Genomic DNA, 23774 nt, shown 5'->3' with positions numbered 1-23774 from the left:
ATAATCGGTGTTATTTACTGATTATCGCGCTGTGATACGATTTACATCTATTACGATGCGGTGTGATCCAATTTCAATTTGATAAAAAAAATATGATGCTGTGCAATTCAGTATAATACAAATAGGTTACTTTTATGTCTATGGTTCAGACGGACAGCAAACCATCAATTTATTTAAGTGCTTTCTGCCTTCTAACACACGGCCCTTTCACAAACAAGCCTTTGTAGTAAAGAAAAAAAGATAAAATAAAACCAGACATTCTTTTCCTGTTGTGTTTTCAGGAAGATGCAGCTCTACCTCTGCCATGGTAATCTGTATTCTATGTGACTTTCAGGACACGCCTCTGTCTCCTTGGTGTTGTAATGCGTCATGTTCATGTAGCTCGAGAAAGTTTAGTGAGGAGAAATCAATCTACATATCAAATATCGGTCACAAATTGTTCACTTTCTAAATAATAAAAGTATAGCGCAACTTGTATCCAATTCACACTTTTTTCTTTTTTCATCCCTGTCTTTTGATTATTTCCCTTTAACCTCACACCACCAAGTCTTCTATTTATTCCCTACTCAACAGAACAATGAAACATAGCAATGTTAATACACCATTTCCCCCTGAGACATATCTTGATCTCCCTTTGTATCCTTTTCCGTATCTTTTCTTCCCATTTACAACAACCCACTTTTTCTTGCACTTACTCATGTTACCCTGTGACTGTATCTAACATACATCATTTGTGGAACCTACAATTATTATACACTTTCTTAAGTCAATTGTGCAGGTGCAGGTGGCCTGCAAGGTGCTTTATCTAGAAGTGGGGTTTTTTTTCGACTGTAATGTAAATAAGCGAAGCGGCACAAATGAGCGTTATTGTCTTGTGGTTGTGCTCAAGCTTCCCGCATTTCTCAGTGGATTTACGGTGGTTTACAAACCCATCTATCAGTTTACAGCTCAGACTCGGACTCCATGCTCGGCTCTCAATGGCGCTCTGTGTGTTTACCAAATAGACATTAGGCCCTCCTCCTCCCTCGTTTTTTTTCTTTTCTTCTCTCTCTTTCTCTCTCTTTTATTGTCTGTCTGACTTGTTCTTGTGTTCCATTTGCTTTCTACCCCCTCCCAACTGCCCCTTACACACAGAAACACACAGACAAGTACAATTCCCAGCACTGCATTAGATCTGACACTACAGGGAGCAGTTAAGGAGCTGGGGCTTTTTCGGAGGTGAAATGAGGAGCGAGAGACGCAGAGAGTGAGAGTGAGGAGGCGTGGTTTAAAAACACATCAGGCTCTGTGAGAGACAGAGGCTCAGAAGTGGAAGGTAAAGCTGCCCGATGCCACACAGCAGCTGAACAGAAAGCAGGTGTCCTCTGTGCTTGAAGGTTTAAGCTGACGATTAGGAAAAAGGGGCTGGATAGTGATGAGGATCTGCTCCCATGCTCGTTCTCCTAACCTTGTGCTTCTGCCTATCCAGCTGGGATGAGCAGATCCACCATTTGAGGTACGTCCAGTTCTCTCAAGCACGAATGAGTTCTGATTGAACGAACAGTTCCTGTGCTTTTGGCATTATTTTTGGAATCACGTTACAGTGACGTATGTTTTTTCTTTTCTTTTCTTTTTTTTTGGGGGGGGGTTTGTTGTTGAAGGTATGAGTCAGACTTTCAGGTTAGTTGACATAAGCGATTGTTTGAATACAGATAGGTTCACAAGGTGACTGGCCAATGAATGAATGAATGAATGAAGAGCTTGAAAACCCCCCCAAAAAACATTTTCCATTCTTGTTATTTAGAAAGAAAATTGGTTCATATGGATCATAAAAGAATGTGAGCTTGAGAAAGATACCAGAAAAGTTATCCATTTCATCACTTATCCTATGTTGTGTTGTGGGTGCCCATGAAAAAAAACACGACAACTTTTTATAGGTTCGGCAATACGAATTACCTTTAAACAATGAGTGTGGTTTGTAAAGTGGTTGAACCTCTTACGTTTTCATGTCTCTTGTTGCAGAAGAATAGTTTCCTCTGGCTTGCTTTGCATCACAATTTGCCTGGAGAGATAACGCGTCTATTAGTTTCCACTGATCGGTAGAGGATGACCCCCAATCAGAATGGACTTTTATTTCCTAAGTGCCACAAAACTGGCAAATCCGGACTTAGATCCCTCAACCTAACACCTTTTGGTAGTTTCTTTTAAACTTTTGAGCAGCAACTGAACACCGGGTGTAAAGAACAAATAAATGAGTAAATGAATAATATGCGGTAGGGAGGTTTGATTGCACTTGAAACAAAAAAATCTCGGAAACAAGTAAACTATATGGACAAACGTTTGTGGACACCTGTGCTTTTTCAACATCCCATTTCACATCTTAGTCCCTATTTGTTGTAATAATAACCTCCATTAATCTGAGATGTTTCACTAGATTTCGGAGTGTGCTTGGGATGGTGTGCAAATTTAGCCCAAGGGTGTTAGTAAAGTAGGTGAGGTGCATTCATCCTGTTCAATAAGGTTGAGGTCACCTATTGATCATTTTTGAGAGAAATCAGCAATTAAAAGTTTAAAAGCACATACATACAAGCACATCTTATGGCCAGATGTCAGCAAATATATATATTTATATATTTATATATTTTATATATATAGGGATGTTGGGAATTGGTTGTTTTTGCTGAACCAAATTTACATTGTAGAATTTTGATTTAATTTGTATGAAATTTGTCTCAGTCAAAATCCAACCACGTCGTCCTCGTGTGTTTAATTTCTTATATACTCCTATATTGTAGGTTGGTGGTAATTATTTTTAATAAAGTCAAAGTATATATGAATGTGGTTACTAGAAAAACAAATGCGGTTGTATTTTGTTTGCTTATAAAATTTATTTAAAACTGTAATAGAAATTTGCAAGCATGAGCCTTACTTTTATGGAATTGAAAGGACGCTTTTATCCAGAGTGACTTACAAAATCCACAGTTCAGGCAGAACATTATGACCACCTGCAGAATATTGTGCCGCCCTTTTGCTGCTAAAACAGTCCTGACCTGTCGAGCATTAACAGCATTAACATTTTCAGCAATTTGAGCTACAGGAGCTTGTCTGTTGGATCGGACCACACGGGCCAATATTCGCTCCCCACGTGCATCAGTGAGCCTCAGCCACCCACGACCCTGTCGCCGGTTCACCACTGTTCCTTACTTGGACCACTTTTGGTAGATACTGACTACTGCAGACCAGAAACACTCCACAAGAGCTGCAGTTTTAGAGATTCTCTGACCAAGTCGTCTAGACATTTGGTCTTCGTCGAACTCGCTCAAATCCTTACACTCGCCCATTTCTCCTGCTCCTAACACGTCAACTTTGAGGACAAAATGTTCACTTGTTGCCTTTATATATCTCACCCACTAACAGGTGCCATAATGAAGAGATTATTAGTGTTAATCACGTCACTGGTCTTAACGTTATAATGCAATGCCTGATCGGTGTATATCCTTTATACAGCTGAGCAGTTAAGGGCCTTACTCAAGGGCCCAGCAGTGGCAGATTGGTTGTGCTGGTATTTGAACTCACAACCTTCTGATCAGAAAGCCAACATCTTATCTATTGATCTACCACCTGCTTTTTTTTATTGATAGACTTTTCTCATGTTCATTCTGTAAAACTGGAACAATTCTTAAACATTCAGTTTGCACATGTACAATATTTCTGTAAACACTGCCTCTGGGCTTCAGATTGAAAGATTTATCATTAATCTGTATAGTATCATGAGCCCAAACAGAATGACGTGCAAAAAGATGAGTCCAGCACATATTCATTTTGCCATTGGGTAGATGCTGATAGATGTGGAGGATTTTGCGAAGTTACAGAACCTGAATCTATAATCTTAATACATTGCTTTTAGTACCATTTGCTTGTTTTTTGGGGAATTGGGATGAAACTGGTAAAACCAGATGTATGAAGAGTACCTACATGGTGCTGTGCTGAGAAAAACAGGATGACTAAACACAAGTCCATTGGGACACCAGACATCAAGCAAAGGTGTAAAGAGTACCTGAAAATCGCACTTGAATAAAAGTATAGATGGTTTACTGCAAAACCATCTATATTTTGGTTTTGCAGTAAACTGCTTGAAAATTTGACTCCTATAGAATGTAGGCTCAAAGACTCACAAATTCAAAAGCTGGTTCTTAATGTTTTTGGAAGGTATTTGAGCTCTTTTTGGACTGAAAATAGGGCCAGCAGGGATACAAAAAAGTCACTCACAAGTAGCATTTGCAGGTAGGAACGACGGCATTTTAGTGGCACCTCAAAATATTTTTGAAAATCTTAGATTACAAGATTAAAGTCGTAGCGATACGAGATGAAAGTGATAATATTTCGAGGAAAAATACAGATTTGTGAGTAAAGTTTCACAATTTCGCATAAAATTGATGTGAAGGATTCGATTCAATTCTACTTTAACTCCGCATAAGCACAAAGTTATGATTAGTAAACATAAGGCAACAGTACCGATAGTTACATCTGTGTGCTATTCGAAGAGGAGATGTTGTTTCTCAAGAGACTACGAGGAGGCTGATCAAAGGTATCGACCGTAAAGGACTTGACGCTTTATTCTCATAGCGCTACGACTTTATTCTCGTAATCTTAGATTAGGTGTATTAGGGGAGTGTTGAGCCTTAATGACATCTTCAACAGATGTAATTGGTAACTCTTATTAATGTTTAAAATGTAGTGGAGTAAAAAGTACATCGATTAAAAGCTGCTTATATCTTTGATACGTAATAAAACTAGAAAGTAGCTGAAAAGTTACTTAAATACAGTAACAAAGTACATTTCCTCGAAAAAAAAAAACCCCACATGTCTACAGACACAACATGCTGACAAAAGTCTACACAGATCCAACCCACGATTCAACCATGAAGTCCTTCATGTCGCCCATGGCTTTAATTTTTTATCTCAGAATTAACTTTGCGTTCTCACATGCGTGAACAAATCCATCATTGTCGAAACCAACACATTAGGACTCAGGGGAGGGAATGCACGAGTTGGTTTTACCTGAGCAGAACAATGAAGTCCGTCTGGGTTTTGAGCGGGTTTTGTCTTTGGCCTACTTCAATTCTATACTTCGACCTTTACTCATTGTCCCTTTTATCTGTCTTCTGTCTGTGGGATGTCTTCACTGGCAGACGCATTGTACTTCTTGTGCACTTCAAGGCCCTGATAGATACGTGATGAAGTGGGCAGTGGAGATCTGATTTCAGGCAGTGTAGGGGGTGAAACATAGGGTCAGGATCACTTTCTACCCCAATGTATTATTTATTGTGAGAGTAGCTGATACATTTGCTTGGGGGGGAAGTGCTGAGTGTCTCAGAATGCCATATACTTACATCATGAAAAGGACAATGCTTTGGGAGTTGTACAGCTTTTCTACTCTTACTTTTGTGTGCTCACCAGGTCTTCATGACTGATTTGGCAACCCAGAATGGGGAACTCGTTTTCTTCGTCTCATTGTCTCCGTGGTGTTTCTTTTCACCTTATAGTACTCCATTCTGGTTTATCTAACAATGTTTCCTATAAAAGCAGCCGTGTTTGCGTTTTGCTCCCGTCACTTCCATCTCCATCTCTGCGTAAATGTGAATAGAAACCCAAAGTTGGATTTCTAATTGATTTCTAATTTAATAACGATTTTCTGTGGATATATGATGATGCACGTCCAACGTCAGGCTCCCGGGAGGATAATAATTAAATAAGTGGCAGGAGACAGTAATAATTGGGCATGAGAGGGAAATGAGGTGAGTGATGACGAACATCTCATGATGAATTACAGAAAGGGTGGAGGAAAAAAAGAAAAAGGCATGACAGACACCATGGTGGTAATAAACAAAACTCAACAAGAGCCATAATGAGGATGAAGAAAATATCGCTTCCAACACAATCCCGCATAAATGTTTTAGGCAGGTGTGTAGAAATGAGGCAAAATAAGAACGCTTTCAATAATATATATATTTTATTGGTTAATTTGTTATCAATTTACAAAGTGCAAACTGGGCGAACGGAAGAGAAATCGGAATCAAATCAATATTCTGTCTGATCACCCTCTGTCTTTTCATTCTTACGCTTTGCACACTTGCACTAAGTCAGGGATTTAGTAGAATCGGAATTAACGTTTGATTAACCCATGACAGAGGTGGCCAAAGTACACATATCTTTCACTCAAATAAAAGTACAGATACTTGTGTTTTAAAAGACTCTGGTAAAGGTTGAAGTTCTGACACTTTTTCACACAAGTTGAAGTAAAGAAGTTTGGGCTCTGACATTTACTTAAATAAAAAGACTACCGTATTTTTCGGACTATAAGCCGCTACTTTTTTCCCACGTTTTGAACCCCGCGGCTTAAACAACGAAGCGGCTTATTTATGAATTTTGCCTGGGTTTTTCCCGGTTTCACAAACAAAACTGAACCCCATAACATTAGACCAATGAAATTTCCGAATGGAAACGAAAAAACGCACCTCACCTGTGTTCTGAGCTGCACGGCATCGGAGAAAAAACCTTTTTTCTAAACGCACGACGATGCCAAAAGATAAACTCTCGAGAGAAATTGTTATGAAAGGAAGCAGGAAGACAGTGAACAATGACTTTTTTGGTCGGCTACTGTTTAGATACAAGCGGTTGTAGCGCATTGAGTCTGGGTGAAGGGAGAGCTCGCTAACTCCAGTTGCAACAGAAATCATATAAGCACAGACAGGTTTCCAAAACTCGTTCCTTTTTATTATTCTTGGCAACAGCGTTACGGGTTAGTCAAAGAAACACTGTTTTCAATGTAGAGAAGAATAAAGAGTCTTGGAAGTGATAGTTTTGGCCCCCACAGAGTCCTGATCTCAACATCATTGAGTCTGTATGGGATTACAATAAGAGACAGATGGATTTGAGGCAGCCTACATCCACAGAAGATCTGTGGTTAGTTCCACAAGGTGTTTGGAACATACCCGTTAAAAACTTTGTTCAAATGTGCCTAGAAGAATTGATGCTGTTTTGCAGGTAAAGGGTATTCACACCAAAATATAGATTTCTTATTGAAAGAATTCTTAATTTACAGCATTTTTTTTTCACCTGCCTGAAGCTTTTGCACACAGTACTTTATACACTGATCAACCGTCAGTGGCTTGGAGGTGCTGGAACTTGAATCCCTGACTTTCCAAGATCTTATCAGAGCCTTAACCATTTAGCTGCCACAAGCTAACTATTTAAAAATGAGGCAGAAATTGTGCAAGTCCATAAAATTCAGTATTCAACAAGAAAACATCTTCATTTGGTCTGGATGCTTCCAAGCAGAAGCCGATTGTAATATTAATACAATGTGTGTATTAAACCTTTAATAAAATGTGTGTGTGTGTGTGTGTGTGTGTGTGTGTGTGTGTGTGTGTGTGTGTGTGTGTGTGTGTGTGTGTGTGTGCGCGCGCATTGCGCTGTGTTTATTTAGGATGAAGACAATAAAAACAGAACGTCAGCTAAGAAGCGACTTCCCCTGATGATTTAGAAAAAAAAACATAAACTTGGGAAACATGGATTATTTGCATGTTTCCAATGTTGAAACAATTTGTGTGAGCGCATGTGATATAAATTGCGGAGAGCAAACACAATGAAATGAGATGTAATATAAAATGAGACCTGATATAGGTTTTAAGATTTGTTTGCCATATTTCCCTGTTGCTTGATGTACAAGAGTTCATGCGTGATAAGAGTATTCCACGTGTCCATGTTGTTATAGGAAGTCAATAAAAGCGTCCTGAAAGCTTTAAAGGGCAGTTCCTGTTTTACCTGATGCTCGGGACGGATTTGTAAACAACTCGCTCTCGTGTGAAACGATGCACGCACTAGTTTGCTATAGAATTGCAGTTTAAACGTAGCTAATTGTTATTTTGTATGCTAATTACTGCAGCGTATGTCAAATAATTGACTGAACTGAAACTAAAAACTGTCTGGTTCTAAAAATAAAATGATATCAGTGCTTTTATTCGCTTTCAATAAATCCTAATCCTAAACCCTAAACCCTGGCTCTCACCCTAATTCGAACGCTACATTTCTCCTTAATTCTACATTTATTTTGGCACCAATGGATCATCTACCAAATTTCACCCTGGCTACTTGAACTGAGGTGAGGATGGAGAAGAGGTTTCCCTTAGGGTGATGTTTACAGTCATGTTTACATTACTGACTCCCTCGGTCTCATCTGCGTTTGCCGGAAACTTCTCATTGCCTTCTGCCCTGCTCATTGTTTACTTCAGAAACTAGTCTACGTCTGTGGTGTGTGAGAGCCAGAAAATGATGCACCAGTTGTAGATCGAAACAGCAGCGCAATAACAAGAAAACGGTTAATGTGCTGAAAACGGCACAATGGAAAAAAGAAATATTGATCACCAAATAGATTTAAACTAAAGTAACGTACCTGGTTTGAAAATGTAAGAAAGTACTGATATTTCTGTAATAAACATAATGAGTAAAAGTAAATAATTGTCCGTAAAACAAATAGTGAAGAAAATACTGACACCAAAATAATGAAGTAATGTAATTTGTACTTCATACTTCCCATGTCTGGTTTCAACATGTGATGTGTGCATTTAAAAAGAGGCGCTTGCAGAGGTTCACCTCAGGAGTCCCTGAAAATCATACTAAAAGTATATACACCATACTGCAAAAATACTGCATTACAAGTCACCAATTTAACTTATGTAAGTTATATATCCTGCACTTGCTGTTATTGCACTCTGGTTAGACCCAAACTGCATTTCGTTGCCTTGTACTTGTACATGTGTAATGACAATAAAGTTTAATCTAATCTAATCTAATCTAAACCAATTCCACTATGACTTGAGTAAAAGTCTTAGAGTATCTGATTTAAACAGTAATACTTGAGTATTTGACTCGTATTGAGCGCAGGCACAAAGATGCACTAGTCCTCAACACCAAGACATACGTTAGTGAAAAGGTGAACAGTTGATTTGAGAGGTTTTATTTACCAAAATACAAATCCAATTTTACAGCTCAACACTGCATTAACCAAAGATCAACACAACGGCCTTTTCACCATGCCAGTATGAAACATTTTTCTCCAACACATCGGTCCAAAAATAAGACGAAATGGTAAAGCAATCTTTCAGAAAGGTAACTTTTAATAAAATCAAAGTATCATGTCACAATGGACATATAAAAATAATTTTACATTTTGGACGCACCCCCGCAACCTCAGTGGTACCTTCGTGAATTCATCTAGACGTTATGTCACTTTAATAAAGTAGTGTTTTAAAAAGTTTTATGGAATTTGTTAGTAAAAACATTGTTTAAAATGTTATTCCTAGCGTTGCTGAACTTTCGCTCCCGTTTCGGATTCCCAGCGAATTTTAAGATAATCCACAACTTGCTGTTCGTTAGCGTTTCTTTCCGAGCCGTGAATTATCGGGGGTTCACTGTATAGTAAAACTAAATATTCGGAGTTGACTGTAATTTGATGCAGCTCTCAGTCTCAGAGAGGGGAAATATTTTTATTCAACAAAAAAGCTGGTTCTCAAAGTTTTTGGATTTTATTCAAGCTGTTTTTGGAGTGAAAATGAGGCCTGCAGGGCTAAAAGATCGCGCGCAGGTAGCAGATTGTGGTAGGGGAGTGTTGAGTCTTAATGATATTCTTCAACTGAGCTGCAAAATTTAATTGTTTATTCAAATATAGTGAAGTAAAAAGTAAATAAATGTAGATGAGTAAAAAGTCAAAGTTGGTTATATCTTTAATACTTAGAAAAACTAAAAAGTAGCCACAAAATTACTTAAGGACAAATAGTTCACACCACTGGGTGCTTATTGGATTTGTTCTAAACTCAAGGGCTTCTTGAAGACTCATTTTTGCTGACTCACTGAGAATTTGCTGTTGCAGCATTTTATCTGCCCAAAAACATTTCTCATTGTTCCATAACTATTGTGATAAGTAAAGTGTGTATAAAAGTCCACATTTTTGTGACGATCCATTTGGAGATTATATTAAGTAAAAAAAAACTGCCAGTGTGTACAAGGTCATTATGTCATGTCGGAAAAGTCTGATAAAGGTGAGAGTGAACACAGTGAGCGCAGCATTTTCCATATTTATATGGCGGTTTGGGGAAACACCGCGGATGTTCCTGTGCCTGGATTCTGGCAAGCAGCCAACCGTAATGGAAATATATATTTTTTTGAGAACGTTTAAAATTTGTGTCGTTTTCAGTTCAAGATCGTTTTAGATAAGAGATAAGAAGCGTGAGAGATGAGCAGGCTATGTGAGAAAGTGGTATCTTCAATGATCTCTGGTTTACACAATGGAAATTCACCTATAACAAGTGGGCCTCAGATACTACATGGGCAAATGTTTGTGGACACCTGACCATAAGAATGCTACGTGCTTTTTTTTAATTGTTATGGTTGTTCAAGAACAATTTGTTCAGTCACTGATGTGACTCAGTAGAAAGAGTCGTCTCAAAGAGTGATTCGTTTATTTTCTATGAGCATGAGCAAAGCTTCCCAAAATCTCCATAGGTTATGTACAGAAAAAAGAGAATCGTTCATTTATCACGTGACTCCCACCTGTGGGTTTTTAACGTTTTTCAGGTTAAGGACTCCTTAGGTGATAGAGACAAAGGGCAGGGACCCCCTGATACAGAATGTGTCAAACTTATCATATTATGCTAATTATAATTATCTTAGGACATTTAGAACTATGTTGTTGTTGTACATGCATCATTGACCTGTATATTTTCATATCTTTTTCAAAACATATTTTGCTATTTAAATTATTAAGATGTTCACAAGTTGTTTTTTATTTTAATAGATTTGCAGTTTCATACATTTTCATTTTACTATCAGGTGGACAATAATACATTTACAACAGCCTTAGCTTTAGGTTTAATAGAACTTTAATTTAATAATTATATATTTTTTATATAATATATATTTAATCATTCCCGTGGGCTCACCACCTGCAGGAGGGACCGTAAGGGACGGTGCTATGAGGATTGGGCAGCAGTCGGAGGCGGGGGCCTGCTTAGACTGCTGCCCCCGCGACCCGAATTACGGATGAGCGGGAGAAAATGAATGAATGAATATATTTAATCTTTGACGTTTTTACACGTTTTTTTTTTTTTTTTTTCAACAAAGAATTATTTGTGATTTAGCATTAAGTAGGGGACCGCCACTGAACCCCTAGGGGTCGCGGAACCCCGGTTAAAAACCCATGAGCTTCACAATGCAATAGTTTTAACAATTGCAGTTTTTTTTTGGTTCGAATCTTGACATTATTGTTAAAATAATTCTGGAAGTCACGTGACAAAGGAACTAAAGACACAGACCAGAAGATATGAGAGGTAAAGCTACTCATTCTGTTTATCAGATGAACGAAATGAATTATAAAACTTTCTTTTCGGCTTCTCCCGTTAGGGGTCGCCACAGCGGATCCTCCGCACGTTTGATTTGGCACATGTTTTACGCTGGATGCCCTTCCTAACGCAACCCTCCCCAATTTATCCCCAATTTATCCGGGCTTGGGACCGGCACTAAGAGTGGCTGGGGATGGTTCCCTGACCGGGAATCGAACCCGGGTCGCAGCGGTGGGAGCGCTGCATCTTAACCACTAGACCACCAGGGGACCTAGATGAACGAAATGAATTATATGACTCAAAAAAAAAAGATTCGTTCATATTAATGAGCGAGATTCAAAGAACCGATTCGCTAAAATGATTCGATCTTCCCACCACTAACCCATTCATTCACTCTCACGACTTTCCATCGATTCCAGATTACTGCTCTCGTTGTATTATCTCCAGATCTTTTCTTTAAGTTGTAGCATATCATTTATAACCTCAAATATCAGTGTGATTTATTATAAGCACAGACAACAAGTCAACCGGAGGAGGTATGCTCCAAACCCTCAAACACAAGAGTGTATGACATGTATTTTACGCTATTATAAATATCTTAACTGTTTTGTTTTGGCTCAAACTTATTTTGACGGTTCCATGCTTTAAAAATAGTGCCGCCGGAAATGCTTTAGGACCAGACATGCGCAGTATCATCACAGCTCGTTTGTTATTGTTTACATTGTTGAACTGTTCTACAGTAACCTCTACTCTTCTGGGAAGATAGTGTGCTTGTGGAGATATATGTGCTCATTCAGCCACAAGGGCTTTAGTAATGATGTATGAGGAAGTGAAGAGGTGTTCAAAAGGATTAAGGTCAGAGTTCTATAGCAGGAGATTGTCCACTCCAAACCATGTAAAGCATATTTGCATAAACAGGTTTGTGCCTCATGGTTCAATTGAAGGGAACATTCCATGCTTTTACATCGAAGGACAACCTGTACAAGTGTGTGCCCAGAGGTTTGTGATAACAGTTTGAGGGAGAACCTCAGATGGCTGGAAAATAATTCAATTCAATTCAATTCATTTTTATTTGTATAGCGCTTTTAACAATGAACATTGTCTCAAAGCAGCTTTACACAGATAATGCGGTGATTAAAAATGAATATGTTCTTTATGAGTAAGTTTGTCCCTGATGAGCAAGCCGGTGGCGACTGGCGACTGTGGCAAGGAAAAACTCCCCGAGATGGCATAAGGAAGAAACCTTGAGAGGAACCAGACTCAAGAGGGAACCCATCCTCATCTGGGTTACACCGAATGTCCATTTGTGGCGGGTATACAATGTTGCGGGGTGCAGTGATGATGATCAAAAGCGAAGTGTATTTCTGAGTCAGTGTAGGAGACTGTTGACATCAGTGTAGGAGACTGTTGACATCCAATCCAGGCAGGCCTGGATGAAGTGGGAAGATCCACGGGGGGGAGAGGGGCAGGAACAGTGGTCACTGGAGCCTCAGGAGCATGTTTAACTCGACCGAGAGAGAGAGAGAGAGAGAGAGAGAAGAGGGTGACAGGAAGAGAAGGATATGGATTATTAAGTGTACCTATTGTTGCATGAGAGTTAAAGTCACTGTGCAGTTTGGACTCCGGCAAGACTCGCTATAGCAGCATAACTTAAAGGGAGAACCAGAAGGCAACACAGACATGAGGGATCTCTGGGATAAGAGACGGCCCACCACACCACCATCAACAAACCTGAGTGAACACGTGAATGTGAGGGGACGACAGCGTACAAATATCCCAGTTCACCAAACACTCTATATCAATGTTCCCTCCAGATCTGAGCCTTTACCTGAGAAAAAATCTACCGATTAAAGGCTTGACTGAATAAATATGTTTTCAACCTCGACTTGAACACTGAGACTGTGTCTGAGTCCCGAACACTGATAGGAAGGCTGTTCCATAACTGCGGGGCTTTATAAGAGAAAGATCTGCCCCCTGCTGTAATCTTCATTATTGGAGGAACCAACAGATAGCCTGCACCTTTTGATCTAAGTAGGCGTGGAGGATCATACTGGTACAGAAGTTCACTCAGATACGGTGGTGCAAAACCATTAAGTGCTTTATATGTCAGTAGTAAAATTTTATAATCAATGCGAGATTTGATTGGGAGCCAGTGTAGACTGATTAATACGGGGTGATGTGGTCATATTTCCTAGATCTAGTGAGGACTCTTGCTGCTGCATTCTGAACTAACTGAAGCTTATTTATGCACCTACTCGCACACCCAGACAGTAAAGCGTTACAGTAGTCTAATCTAGAAGTAACAAAAGCATGAACTAGTTTTTCTGCATCCTGTAACGACATCATATTTCTAATTTTAGCAATATTTCTAAGGTGAAAGAAGGCGATCCTGGTGATATTATTCACGTGAGCCTCAAAGGAAAGACTCGAGTCAATAATCACACCAAGGTCTTTGACAGCCGTACACGCTGAAACAGAAACACCATCCAGAGATGTTAGGTAATCGGAAAGTTTGCTTCTAGCTGCATGTGGTCCTAGTAAAAGTACTTCCGTCTTATCTGAGTTTAGCAGAAGAAAGTTATCGAGCATCCACTGTCTAATGTCCTTAACACATTTTTTAAGATTGTTAAGCTGATCTCTCTCATCTGGCTTTGCTGAAATATATAGCTGTGTATCATCAGCATAGCAATGGAATCTAATAACATGTTTATGAATAATTTCTCCAAGAGGCAGCATATATAAAGAGAAAAGCAGAGGGCCTAAGACAGATCCTTGAGGAACACCAAACTTTACCTCAGAGAGTGTGGAGAACTCACCATTAACATCAACAAACTGATAGCGATCAGTCAAATAAGACCTGAGCCAAGAGAGAGCTGTTCCCTTTATTCCAACAACGTTCTCAAGTCTAGCAAGTAGTATAGTGTGATCAATGGTGTCAAAAGCTGCACTAAGGTCGAGCAAAACAAGTAAGGAGACAAAACCCTGATCAGAGGCCAATAACAGGTCATTTACCACCTTAACTAGCGCCGTCTCTGTGCTATGATGAGGCCGAAATCCTGACTGATACATTTCAAAAATATTATTCATAAGTAGGTGTGAGCATAACTGCTGTGCTACAACCTTTTCCAAAATTTTGGCTATGAAGGGGAGATTTGATATTGGTCTGTAGTTGGACAGCTGACATGGGTCAAGGTCAGGTTTCTTAATTAGGGGGTGGATAACTGCCAGTTTGAAGGATTTTGGTACAAAACCAGTGCTAATGGAAGAGTTTATTATTTTTAAAACAGGTTCAATTACCTTATTATTAAAATAATCAGGTGTCCCAATATTTCTCAGTGTTTTCAGGCTGCTACATATACTCTATTGTCCTGCCCAGGGTGTGTGGTGTACTTCACTTGTCATGTAGTCAGGTTTACTAAAGAAGATCTGATTCTAATCTTTACATCTAGAACTTGCTGGAATTTCCAAATCTCCTGTTACATGTACTATTTAGCACTTGATGCAGGTGAGTGAACAGTGTGCTGGCTCTTTCCCTTACAGGTATGATGTTTGGGAAGCAGGTGAAGCAGTGGAGGTCGGTGTGTAAAGGCCTGGTTCTGGGTACGCTCCTCACCAGCTGCATGATTCTGCTCTACTGCCTTTCAGCTCCTGAGGTGCAGTTCAGTTTTCCAGAGTAAGTCTGTCTAACAACATCTTAATCTCTCTATGTGGCAGTAAAATATATATCCTTGTTAATATGTTTACAACTTCTGTGCATACAGATAAATATTCAACATGGATATTTCGTTTACTTAATTTACTTCATGAATAAATTAAATATAAACTGTGAGCCTGAATTCTGTTCTTGACAAACTTTCTAAACATTTTATACCTCGGGTTTAAAATGATTTTGCTGTGAAACTAACTCTGTGTTGTACATTTTAAATGTTATTGTATGTATACTTTTGTGAGATACTTTACATTAGATTACAGCTTTATATTGTATGAATAACTGATTATTTATACCAATTTTGCCTTGAATTGGGTAATTTAGCTTCATTTGGGATGTTTAATTAAATGCATTGTTTGATTCATAAAATTTGTACTAATCCCTATATTTTCTTTTACCTTTGCAATAATCGTGAGTTTTATGTCGTATAAATATTAGCCAATTATTTGTACAAATAATTGCTTGAAATGAGTGAATTCATTCGTCCTATTTAAATCATTGTACATTTAAAACTACTGCTTTTTTTCTTTGACCCAAATTATTTTTTGGTACTAAAATAAATGTATGGACAAAAGTTTGTGGACACCTGACCATGATGTAGTAGAGGTGAAGAGACCTTGGGTTGCAGTCAGCGTTTCAATTCAACCCAAAGCTATCAATCGACATCCTATCCAATTGCGTGCTTCCAAATGTGTGGTAACAGTTCGGGTAAGAACCACATATGGATGGAAAAGTCAGGTGTCCCGATACTTTTGTTCATGAAAAAAGTGAAAGGTGCAGTTTAGTATCATTACCATATTTTAATATAGCAGTGCGTCGCTTTCTGATTTGTCTAACAGAGTAAAATGCAGTTTAGTTGCTTATTGATCAAAAAAAAAAAAAAAGAAGTGACAAACGGAATGGGACCCAACTGTAAACCGAAGACGTCCATTTTGAATCCAGACACGACCGGATCGCATGTACAAGATGCTGAATTGGACACTCCACACGCTTTCCTGCTAAATGGAGAAGAAACCACAAAACATGTAATCACTGTAAAACACACGTTAATCGACTGCAATTTACTTTGAAAACAAGGGACAGATTTTTCTACTCAGAAAGTCCATATGTAGGAATCTTCCAAAGTGTATCACCAAAGAAAATACCAGAATATTCACAAAACGTTAACCCGAGGCTACGTCTACGCTGATGCGGATAAATTCGAAATTTCGTTTTGAAACGTTTCTCAAAAGTCACTCATCCGCACCGAAACGAGTGAAAACGCTTACGTCCCTGTACGTCACGTGAGTAAAACAACAGGTGCTTCGTCGTTTCCGCTTGCCGTTTATTTACTGGCAATGACAACAAAAAAATCATGGTGTCGTGGGTTTAAAAATTTATCCGCTTATAGAAAGTCATTTTTTTTTTTTTTTTTTTTTTATAAAGCTGCATTTTTGGTCAACAAAAACGTAGTCTCGGTGTGGATGGTAGGCCTAAACTGGTAAGAAAAACATGCCATATAACTTATCCATAGACAAAACTCTGTAAAATGCCATAACGTTTCATCACACCTACGTTGCTATGACAATAGCCATCGATGCTGGAATGCCATTAAAGAAACAGTAAACAAAAACTCACAAACAGTGCCTTATTAATCAGAGTGTACAATCCTAATCATAGAGCATTAAACAGTCTTCTGTGAAACCCCAACTTGTGCCACATGAAACCTCGTATATACAAACTTCTAAATCCTAATGTTTGTTTCTGTTTTTCTTCCCAGAATGCCTGTGCCTTATTCATGTGCCCACCAGCCATCACTCGTCCACTCGTCCAGCGGCACTAATCAAAGCCCGGGACAGAAGCCTAATTGCATCCCAAAGGTGGACATCATGTTCATGAAAACGCACAAAACGGCAAGCAGCACAATCCTGAACATCCTGTTCCGCTTCGGCGAGAAGCACCGCTTGAAGTTTGCCTTCCCGAGCAGTCGCAATGACTTCTTCTACCCTTCGCTCTTCCACCGCTCGCAGGTGAAAGACTACGGGCCTGGGATGTGCTTCAACATCATGTGCAATCACATGCGCTTCAACGAAGCCGAAGTCACAGCGGTGCTTCCTGCAGACACCACCTACATCACCATCTTGAGGGATCCGGCAGAGCTCTTCGAATCCTCCTTCCATTATTTTGGCCGTTTAGTACCTTTTACCTGGAAGATTTCCGGGGACGAGAAGATGAAAGAGTTCCTCAATGACCCTGAACTTTATTACGACCCAGACGGGTTTAATTCCTTCTACCTCAAAAACCTGCTTTTTTTCGACTTTGGGCAGGATAACAATTTACCCGTGGATGACCCGAGAGTGGAGGAAGGCATCCGTGCGATTGCAACATGCTTCGGCTTGGTCATGCTGGTGGAGCACTTTGAGGAATCGCTTATCCTGTTGAAGGACGCCCTTTGCTGGGACATGGATGACTTGCTGTTCTTTAAGCTTAACGTCCGCAAAGGGTCTACTGTCTCTAAGCTGAGCCCTGAATTCAGAGCCAAGGCCCTGCAGTGGAACGCTATTGACTGGAAGCTCTATCAGCACTTTAACGCCACCTTCTGGAGGAAAGTCGAGGCATACGGTCGAGAGCGCATGGCAAAGGACATTGCAGAGCTCCGGCGCAGGAACGCGGAAATGGCTACCATCTGCATCGAAGGCGGCCAAGCGGTGGACGCCGGGAGCATCCATGAGACTTCCATGCAGCCATGGCAACCTATAGGGGAGAAATCTATTATGGGATACAACTTGAAGGCGAACATCGATAAAGCACATCAGAAACTGTGTAGGAAGATGTTGACACCAGAGCTGCAGTACCTGACAGACTTAGGAGTCAATTTGTGGATCACTAAACTGTGGGGTCAGGTGAGGGAAATCCTTAACTGGTAGAAATGAAGGAGAGCGGGCTGACCTTTGATCTCTACGTACATGGATGAACATCATAAATGTTCACTTTTTACCTCTGTGAAACAAACCGAAACCTCGTTCTGCGTTTGATCGGGACGGAGAGAAGAGGAGTACAAATTTGACAGTCAGATAAGCGGTAAATCAAACATGATGTTCATGGTCCTGCAGATTTTCCTGTCATTTTCATTGATCGCCATCATTTTCATCGAAGTCACGTCACTGCAGAGTATAGAATTATAACCCGGTGCTTGCGTTGGTCATAGATAAACAAATCAGTGACACCTTATCTGCCTGTCTGGAGAGGCCTCTCTTTGCATGCTGCCAATGCCGTATCAGTAAAGCGCTCTCGGTGAAGTATGACTGAATTTTGAGGAGGCAAATGGAGACTTTGTGTTTGCTGTTTATCCCTGTATTATCAGCTAATATGACAAATCCTCCTGATCGAAGAGCGAAGCTGCACTACGTGCGGCGTATCTTTTGTTCCAGAGGGATTTAAGAAGCAGCTGTTATATAGAAGCACGTACCAAATGTGAGGTTCAAATGATATGAAGAAAATAATAACTAACATGAGTTTAAACATGTTTTGGCGTCGAATTGTCTTTATTTCACTCATTGTCTTTGTTCAATGGTGGACGAAACAAACACAAAACACAAAACTACACAAAATGTAGTTAAGTTGGAAAAAAATATTATTATTATATATAGACTATTATATATAGAAAAATATTAACAGGTCAAACACTGATTGATATCTAATGAATTATCATGAGCCCCAAACCGTTTTTTTTCTACTACTTCAAATGTGTGATGTGGCGAGTTCGAGTTCTGAAGTTTCTTCATCATTTATTCCTCTCTAAATGTTCTGCTTGCTGTTGAACTGATGTTGAACTGTATGTTGGTGATCAGTAAATACACCAAGCGCCAATCAAAACAGGTTCAAAACAGAGCGCACGCTGGACCCTGATTGGTGGATCGCTGCGTGTTTGACCAGTTTTTATCCCCATAAATAAAAAGGAACGACTGATTTCATGAAATGTATTTGAATAAAAAGTAAGATATCTGACTTGTGTAGTAAAATTACAGTAAAAATCTCCCCAAACGGAAAGTACAAAAACGTGAAAAAGCTACTGAAGTACAGTAACGAATTACATTTACTTTTGTTGCTACAAAACACAGTCTTTATTATAAATCACTTAATAAAAGCAGACTGTTCTGTCCAATATTAAAAGAATCTGCTCAAGAATCTTTAGAATTAACAGCAGATTCGGTCGCATATCAATCAGAATGTTTCGTCAGACGTTGAATTGTTGCCACAAGAATCTACATTGTATCGTATGTTGTGGAAGCCTGAGGTTTACAGCCCTCACTTCAACACAGCTTCCCAAATTATTTGCATGTACACTCACATGTATGGCATTTGTCATACGCCCTTATCCAGAACGACTTACGCTTAACTCATTTAGCTGTCAGCTGGAGCTGCATCACTGGCGTCTGTCTTGTCCGTCTCCATCTCCCCCTGTCCTCTACATCTGCCTCTTTCAAACCAACAACCTGCATGTCTTCCCTCACCACATCCATAAACCTCCTCCTTGGTCCTTGGTTCCTTTTTTCCTCCTTCCTGGTGGCTCCATCCTCAGCATTCTCCTACTGATATACCCCATGTCCCTCCTCTGCACATGTCCAAACCGTCTCAATCTCGCCTCCCTCACCTTGTCACCAAAATGTCCTACATGCGCTGTCCCTCTAATAAACTTGTTTCTAATCCTGTCCATCGTCGTCACTCCCAACGAAAACCTCAACATCTTCAGCTCTGCTACCTCCAGCTCCACCTCCTGTCTTTTACTCAATGCCACTGTCTCTAAACCAGGGGTCGGCAACCCGCGGCTCCGGAGCCGCATGCGGCTCTTTCATCCCTCTTCTGCGGCTCCCTGTGGCTTTGGAAAATAAATAATGAGTATTTAATTAAAATTTATTTTATTTTAGTTTGTTAGTTTTTAAAATGTAATTCTAAATTTGAAGATTTTGGTGATCTTGTAAAATCTAAATAAAACGTGTTAAAGTTTTTTGTCACTATGAGAATTCCAACTATGGAGAATTCTAAAAAAAGAAAAGTGTCTGTGAGTTCAGAGAAGAAAAATAACCACATTATCCTTCCCTGTCGCTCCCCTAAGCATCGATCCATCCCTACTGAACACGACTGCGTTTGCAGGTGTGAGTCAACCTGATCTTGAGATGGAACTGGCCGACATAGCCGACAAAGACATATGGGCATCCAAGTTTAAACGCTTGACAGCAGACCTTGAAGATGTTGCCCGTCAGAAGGCCGTCCTTGCTCAGAATCACAAATGGAGTGATATTGAAAACCTCCCCAAACCGGACAAACTTGTGTTCGAAACATGGAATGCTATCCCCGACATTTATGTGAACATGAAAAGGTATGCGTTTGAAGTCCTGTCGATCTTTGGATCCACATATGTATGTGAGCAGGTGTTCTCCAACATGAACTTATTAAAAACAAACATCGCGCACGCCTCACAGATGACGGCTTACGATCCTGTGTAAAGATGAAGGTGACATCATACAGCCCTGACGCTGGCCGCTGGCCGCTGAGGTTCAGGAACAGAAATCACATTAACCAAGTATGATACATATTTTAATTGTCTATTATTTTGCATATATTCATATTTTTTCATTGTTTGGTGAAATAGTCCTTTTATTATTCAGGTTGACAGCTGACTGCTTGCACCAGTAAAAGGATGACGGCACACAGAAGAGGACGGCATTTTTGGTTTGCTGCCAGTGAATAATTTATGTTCGGCGTTCTTTTCATAAATACAAGAAGGACTCAAATAGACATTGAGTATTTTGCTTGAAAGTAACCTTTTTCATTCTCTCTGCAGTTCATTGATTTCATAAATGCAACACATTATGGTTTGATTATACATAGCATAAAGGCAAAAAAAAAAGTTACATGTAGTGTTATTTCAATTTAAATGTCAAAAGGGTTTTGTGGCTCCCAGTGTTTTCTTTTCTGTGGGAAACAGGTCCAAATGGCTCTTTGTGTGGTGAAGGTTGCCGACCCCTGCTCTAAACCATACAACATCTCAGGTCTCACCACAGTCCTATAAACTTTCCCTTTCACTCTTGCAGATACTTTACCATCACAAAACATACTTAAGTAAAAAATACAAACGTCAAAAACATTCAAACTTTGACTATATTTGGACCCCTTTTCTTGCCATCTCACCACTTTTAGACTATAGTGACTGACATTCACATATTTGCTCTTCAAAATTGTTTGTTTGTTTGTTGTTTCCCTCTATTTCTATCTCTTTTCTCCTGATTTTGCTTCTGGACTCTATTAGTAACATTTACTTACATCTATCTACATATTTTTACATTTGTTGAACAATTTATTATAATTTTTTTAGGATGTCACAAATGTACTGTGTGTGTGTGTGTGTGTGTGTGTGTGTGTGTGTGTGTGTGTGTGTGTGTGTGTGTGTGTGTGTTTTTTTCTAAATACAGATTAAAAAAACTATTTTAAAAAGAGGTACGCAAAAAAAGAGAAAAACCCACAGTAACGCGAGTGAACGTAATTCATTACTTTCCACCTCTGATATATAAATAGTTTTATTATTATTGCATAGTACAGGCACAAAGCAACAAACTGCAGTTTAACATCTACCAGAAGTGCAAAAAGGAGCAATTGTGCAAATTGACAAGTGCAGATAAATCTGGATGTGTCACGTGATCTCAAAATCAATACTCCTGTTCCTGCTGTTAAAACCTGTCAAACACGTTATTGAGATATTGAGTGCTTTTCAGTTCAGGCTTTTAACTACCAAATCTGGAAATGTCTCGTGGGGCCAAAGTTTGGGTCCAAAAACATTTGTTCCTGGAACAATTTCTCAGTTTCTTGGTAAGTTCACAGGGTCAGAAATCAAAAGTTCGGGGTACATCATCAAGACAAATGCATTCAAGTGTTTTTCAGCTGACTGAATTTGAGCGTTACGTGTTTAATTTACGTAATTTTAAGTTAGATTTCATTGGTGGACATTTTGTAATTAGGGACATTTATCCATCCATCCATCCATCCATCCATCCATCCATTTTCTACAGTATGTATTATAACATGCACAAGGTTGTGGGGAGCCTGGAGCCTGGATCCAAGTAAAAAATGCACAAAGCGGGTTGCCAATCCATCTCAGTTCACAATTACACACACCCTCACACACTTATTCACACACTATAGAAATGCCAATCATTATTTCATTGTGAGATCTGAGGGCTGAAAGAGAAAACTGGATGACCTTGAATGAAACCCCTGAAGCACATGGAGAACATGGAAACTCTACACACACGAGGTACGGGGCAGACGTGCTCTCCTGTGAGCCTACAGGTGACTGGTTTTCAATGCACAGCTTATGATTATAGAGTTAAGAATCCCCTTAATAGTCACACTTTTCAGTGCAAACGTTTTCATTGCGGTTTTATTGTATATAAAACATTTTTTAATGGGTGTGTATAAAAATATAACAAATAAAAAGCAGCTGTGTATTTTAATTTAACACACTTTTCAGGGGAAACCATTTGGTAAGGGTTTTAATAGGTAACAGGTGATGGTAACGGTATTTGGTAATATATAAATATATATATATATATATATATATATATATATATATATATATATATATATATATATATATATATATATATATATATATATAAATTTGATTAAATTCTTACCTTATTCTTATACTTAGTTATACTATACATTATACTTATTTTATTTATTTGCTTTTTTTTTATCCTTATAGTCTATTTTTATTTTTCTATTTTTCATGTTTACAGGTTGGACAGTCGCAAAAGGCATTAGACCACATGTGGAACTGTGTATGAAAGTGTATGTGACAAATAAAATTTTCATTTGATTTGAATTTGATTTGAATTTCGAATCATATTATGATGGTTATATTATGTTAAGACAATTACACTATTGAACTATGTTGCTCTTGTTGTTGTTGTACATGCATCATTGTCTGTATATTTTCATATATTTTCAAATAAAAAAAAATAAATCTTACGCATCATAAATATATTTTTGCAATTAAAATTTGTTCACAGTTTTGCAGTTTCATACACTGTCCTTTTACTATCAGGTGGACTATTATACATTTACATGAACGTCAACTTTAATGTAATAATTATAATATATTTTTAAGATGCAGAAATGCAAATCAGGTGATGGAGGCAGCCATATTGGAAAAAAACTGGAAAAATTGAAAAAGACTGGAAAAATTGGAAAAGCCTGCTATTGACTGCAGAGCATTGATAAATCCAATAGGGCAGAAATACTAAACAAACAAACAAACAAACAAATAAATAAATAAAAGGGCATAAGACAAGTCTCAGATTTTATGCAACAGGTTTTTGCGGAGCGTATTGATAATGCGGGTGGTCTCAGAAACTCATTTATCAAATATGATATATTTAATTCATTTATATTTTTTACAGAAATGTTATAGTAAAATCGTGTTGAAAATATGTGCATCAAATATGATACAGCAGGTATATAAGGTAACTTAGTTTAGTCATCACTGAATTGCATTTCATGATGCAATCTGCATTATTCCGGCCACAATACCAAATACGTTCTTATTATTTATTAAACTAATTCAAAATTAAAATGTCATCTTAAAATAATTTTTTTACTAATTCTATACTAGTGGAAATGAAATATTTTGATGTGTTGCAAGATCC

General features: G+C 38.7%; 1 protein-coding gene across 4 annotated transcripts; it reads left to right on the top strand.

Annotated features, from left to right (window-relative positions):
* Window positions 1–955: 955 nt before the first annotated feature.
* Window positions 956–18592, top strand: gal3st1a (galactose-3-O-sulfotransferase 1a). 4 transcript variants are annotated; one of them, XM_083527423.1, is made up of 3 exons: window positions 956–1495; window positions 14919–15051; window positions 16847–18592. In XM_083527423.1, the coding sequence occupies exons 2-3, from the start codon at window positions 14921–14923 to the stop codon at window positions 17991–17993; spliced, it is 1278 nt and encodes a 425-aa protein (XP_083383549.1). In that variant the 5' UTR covers window positions 956–1495; window positions 14919–14920; the 3' UTR covers window positions 17994–18592. The 4 variants fall into 4 exon arrangements, with proteins under 4 accessions (XP_083383549.1, XP_083383548.1, XP_083383550.1 ...); XM_083527422.1 differs by lacking the exon at window positions 956–1495 and adding an exon at window positions 11318–11366; XM_083527424.1 differs by lacking the exon at window positions 956–1495 and adding an exon at window positions 11754–11914.
* The last annotated feature ends 5182 nt before the right edge of the window (window positions 18593–23774 follow it).

This window comes from Silurus aristotelis (assembly GCF_946808225.1).
Source record: "Silurus aristotelis genome assembly, chromosome: 23".
In the NCBI taxonomy this organism is placed as follows: domain Eukaryota; kingdom Metazoa; phylum Chordata; class Actinopteri; order Siluriformes; family Siluridae; genus Silurus; species Silurus aristotelis.
This window is presented reverse-complemented; position numbering and strand designations above follow the sequence as displayed.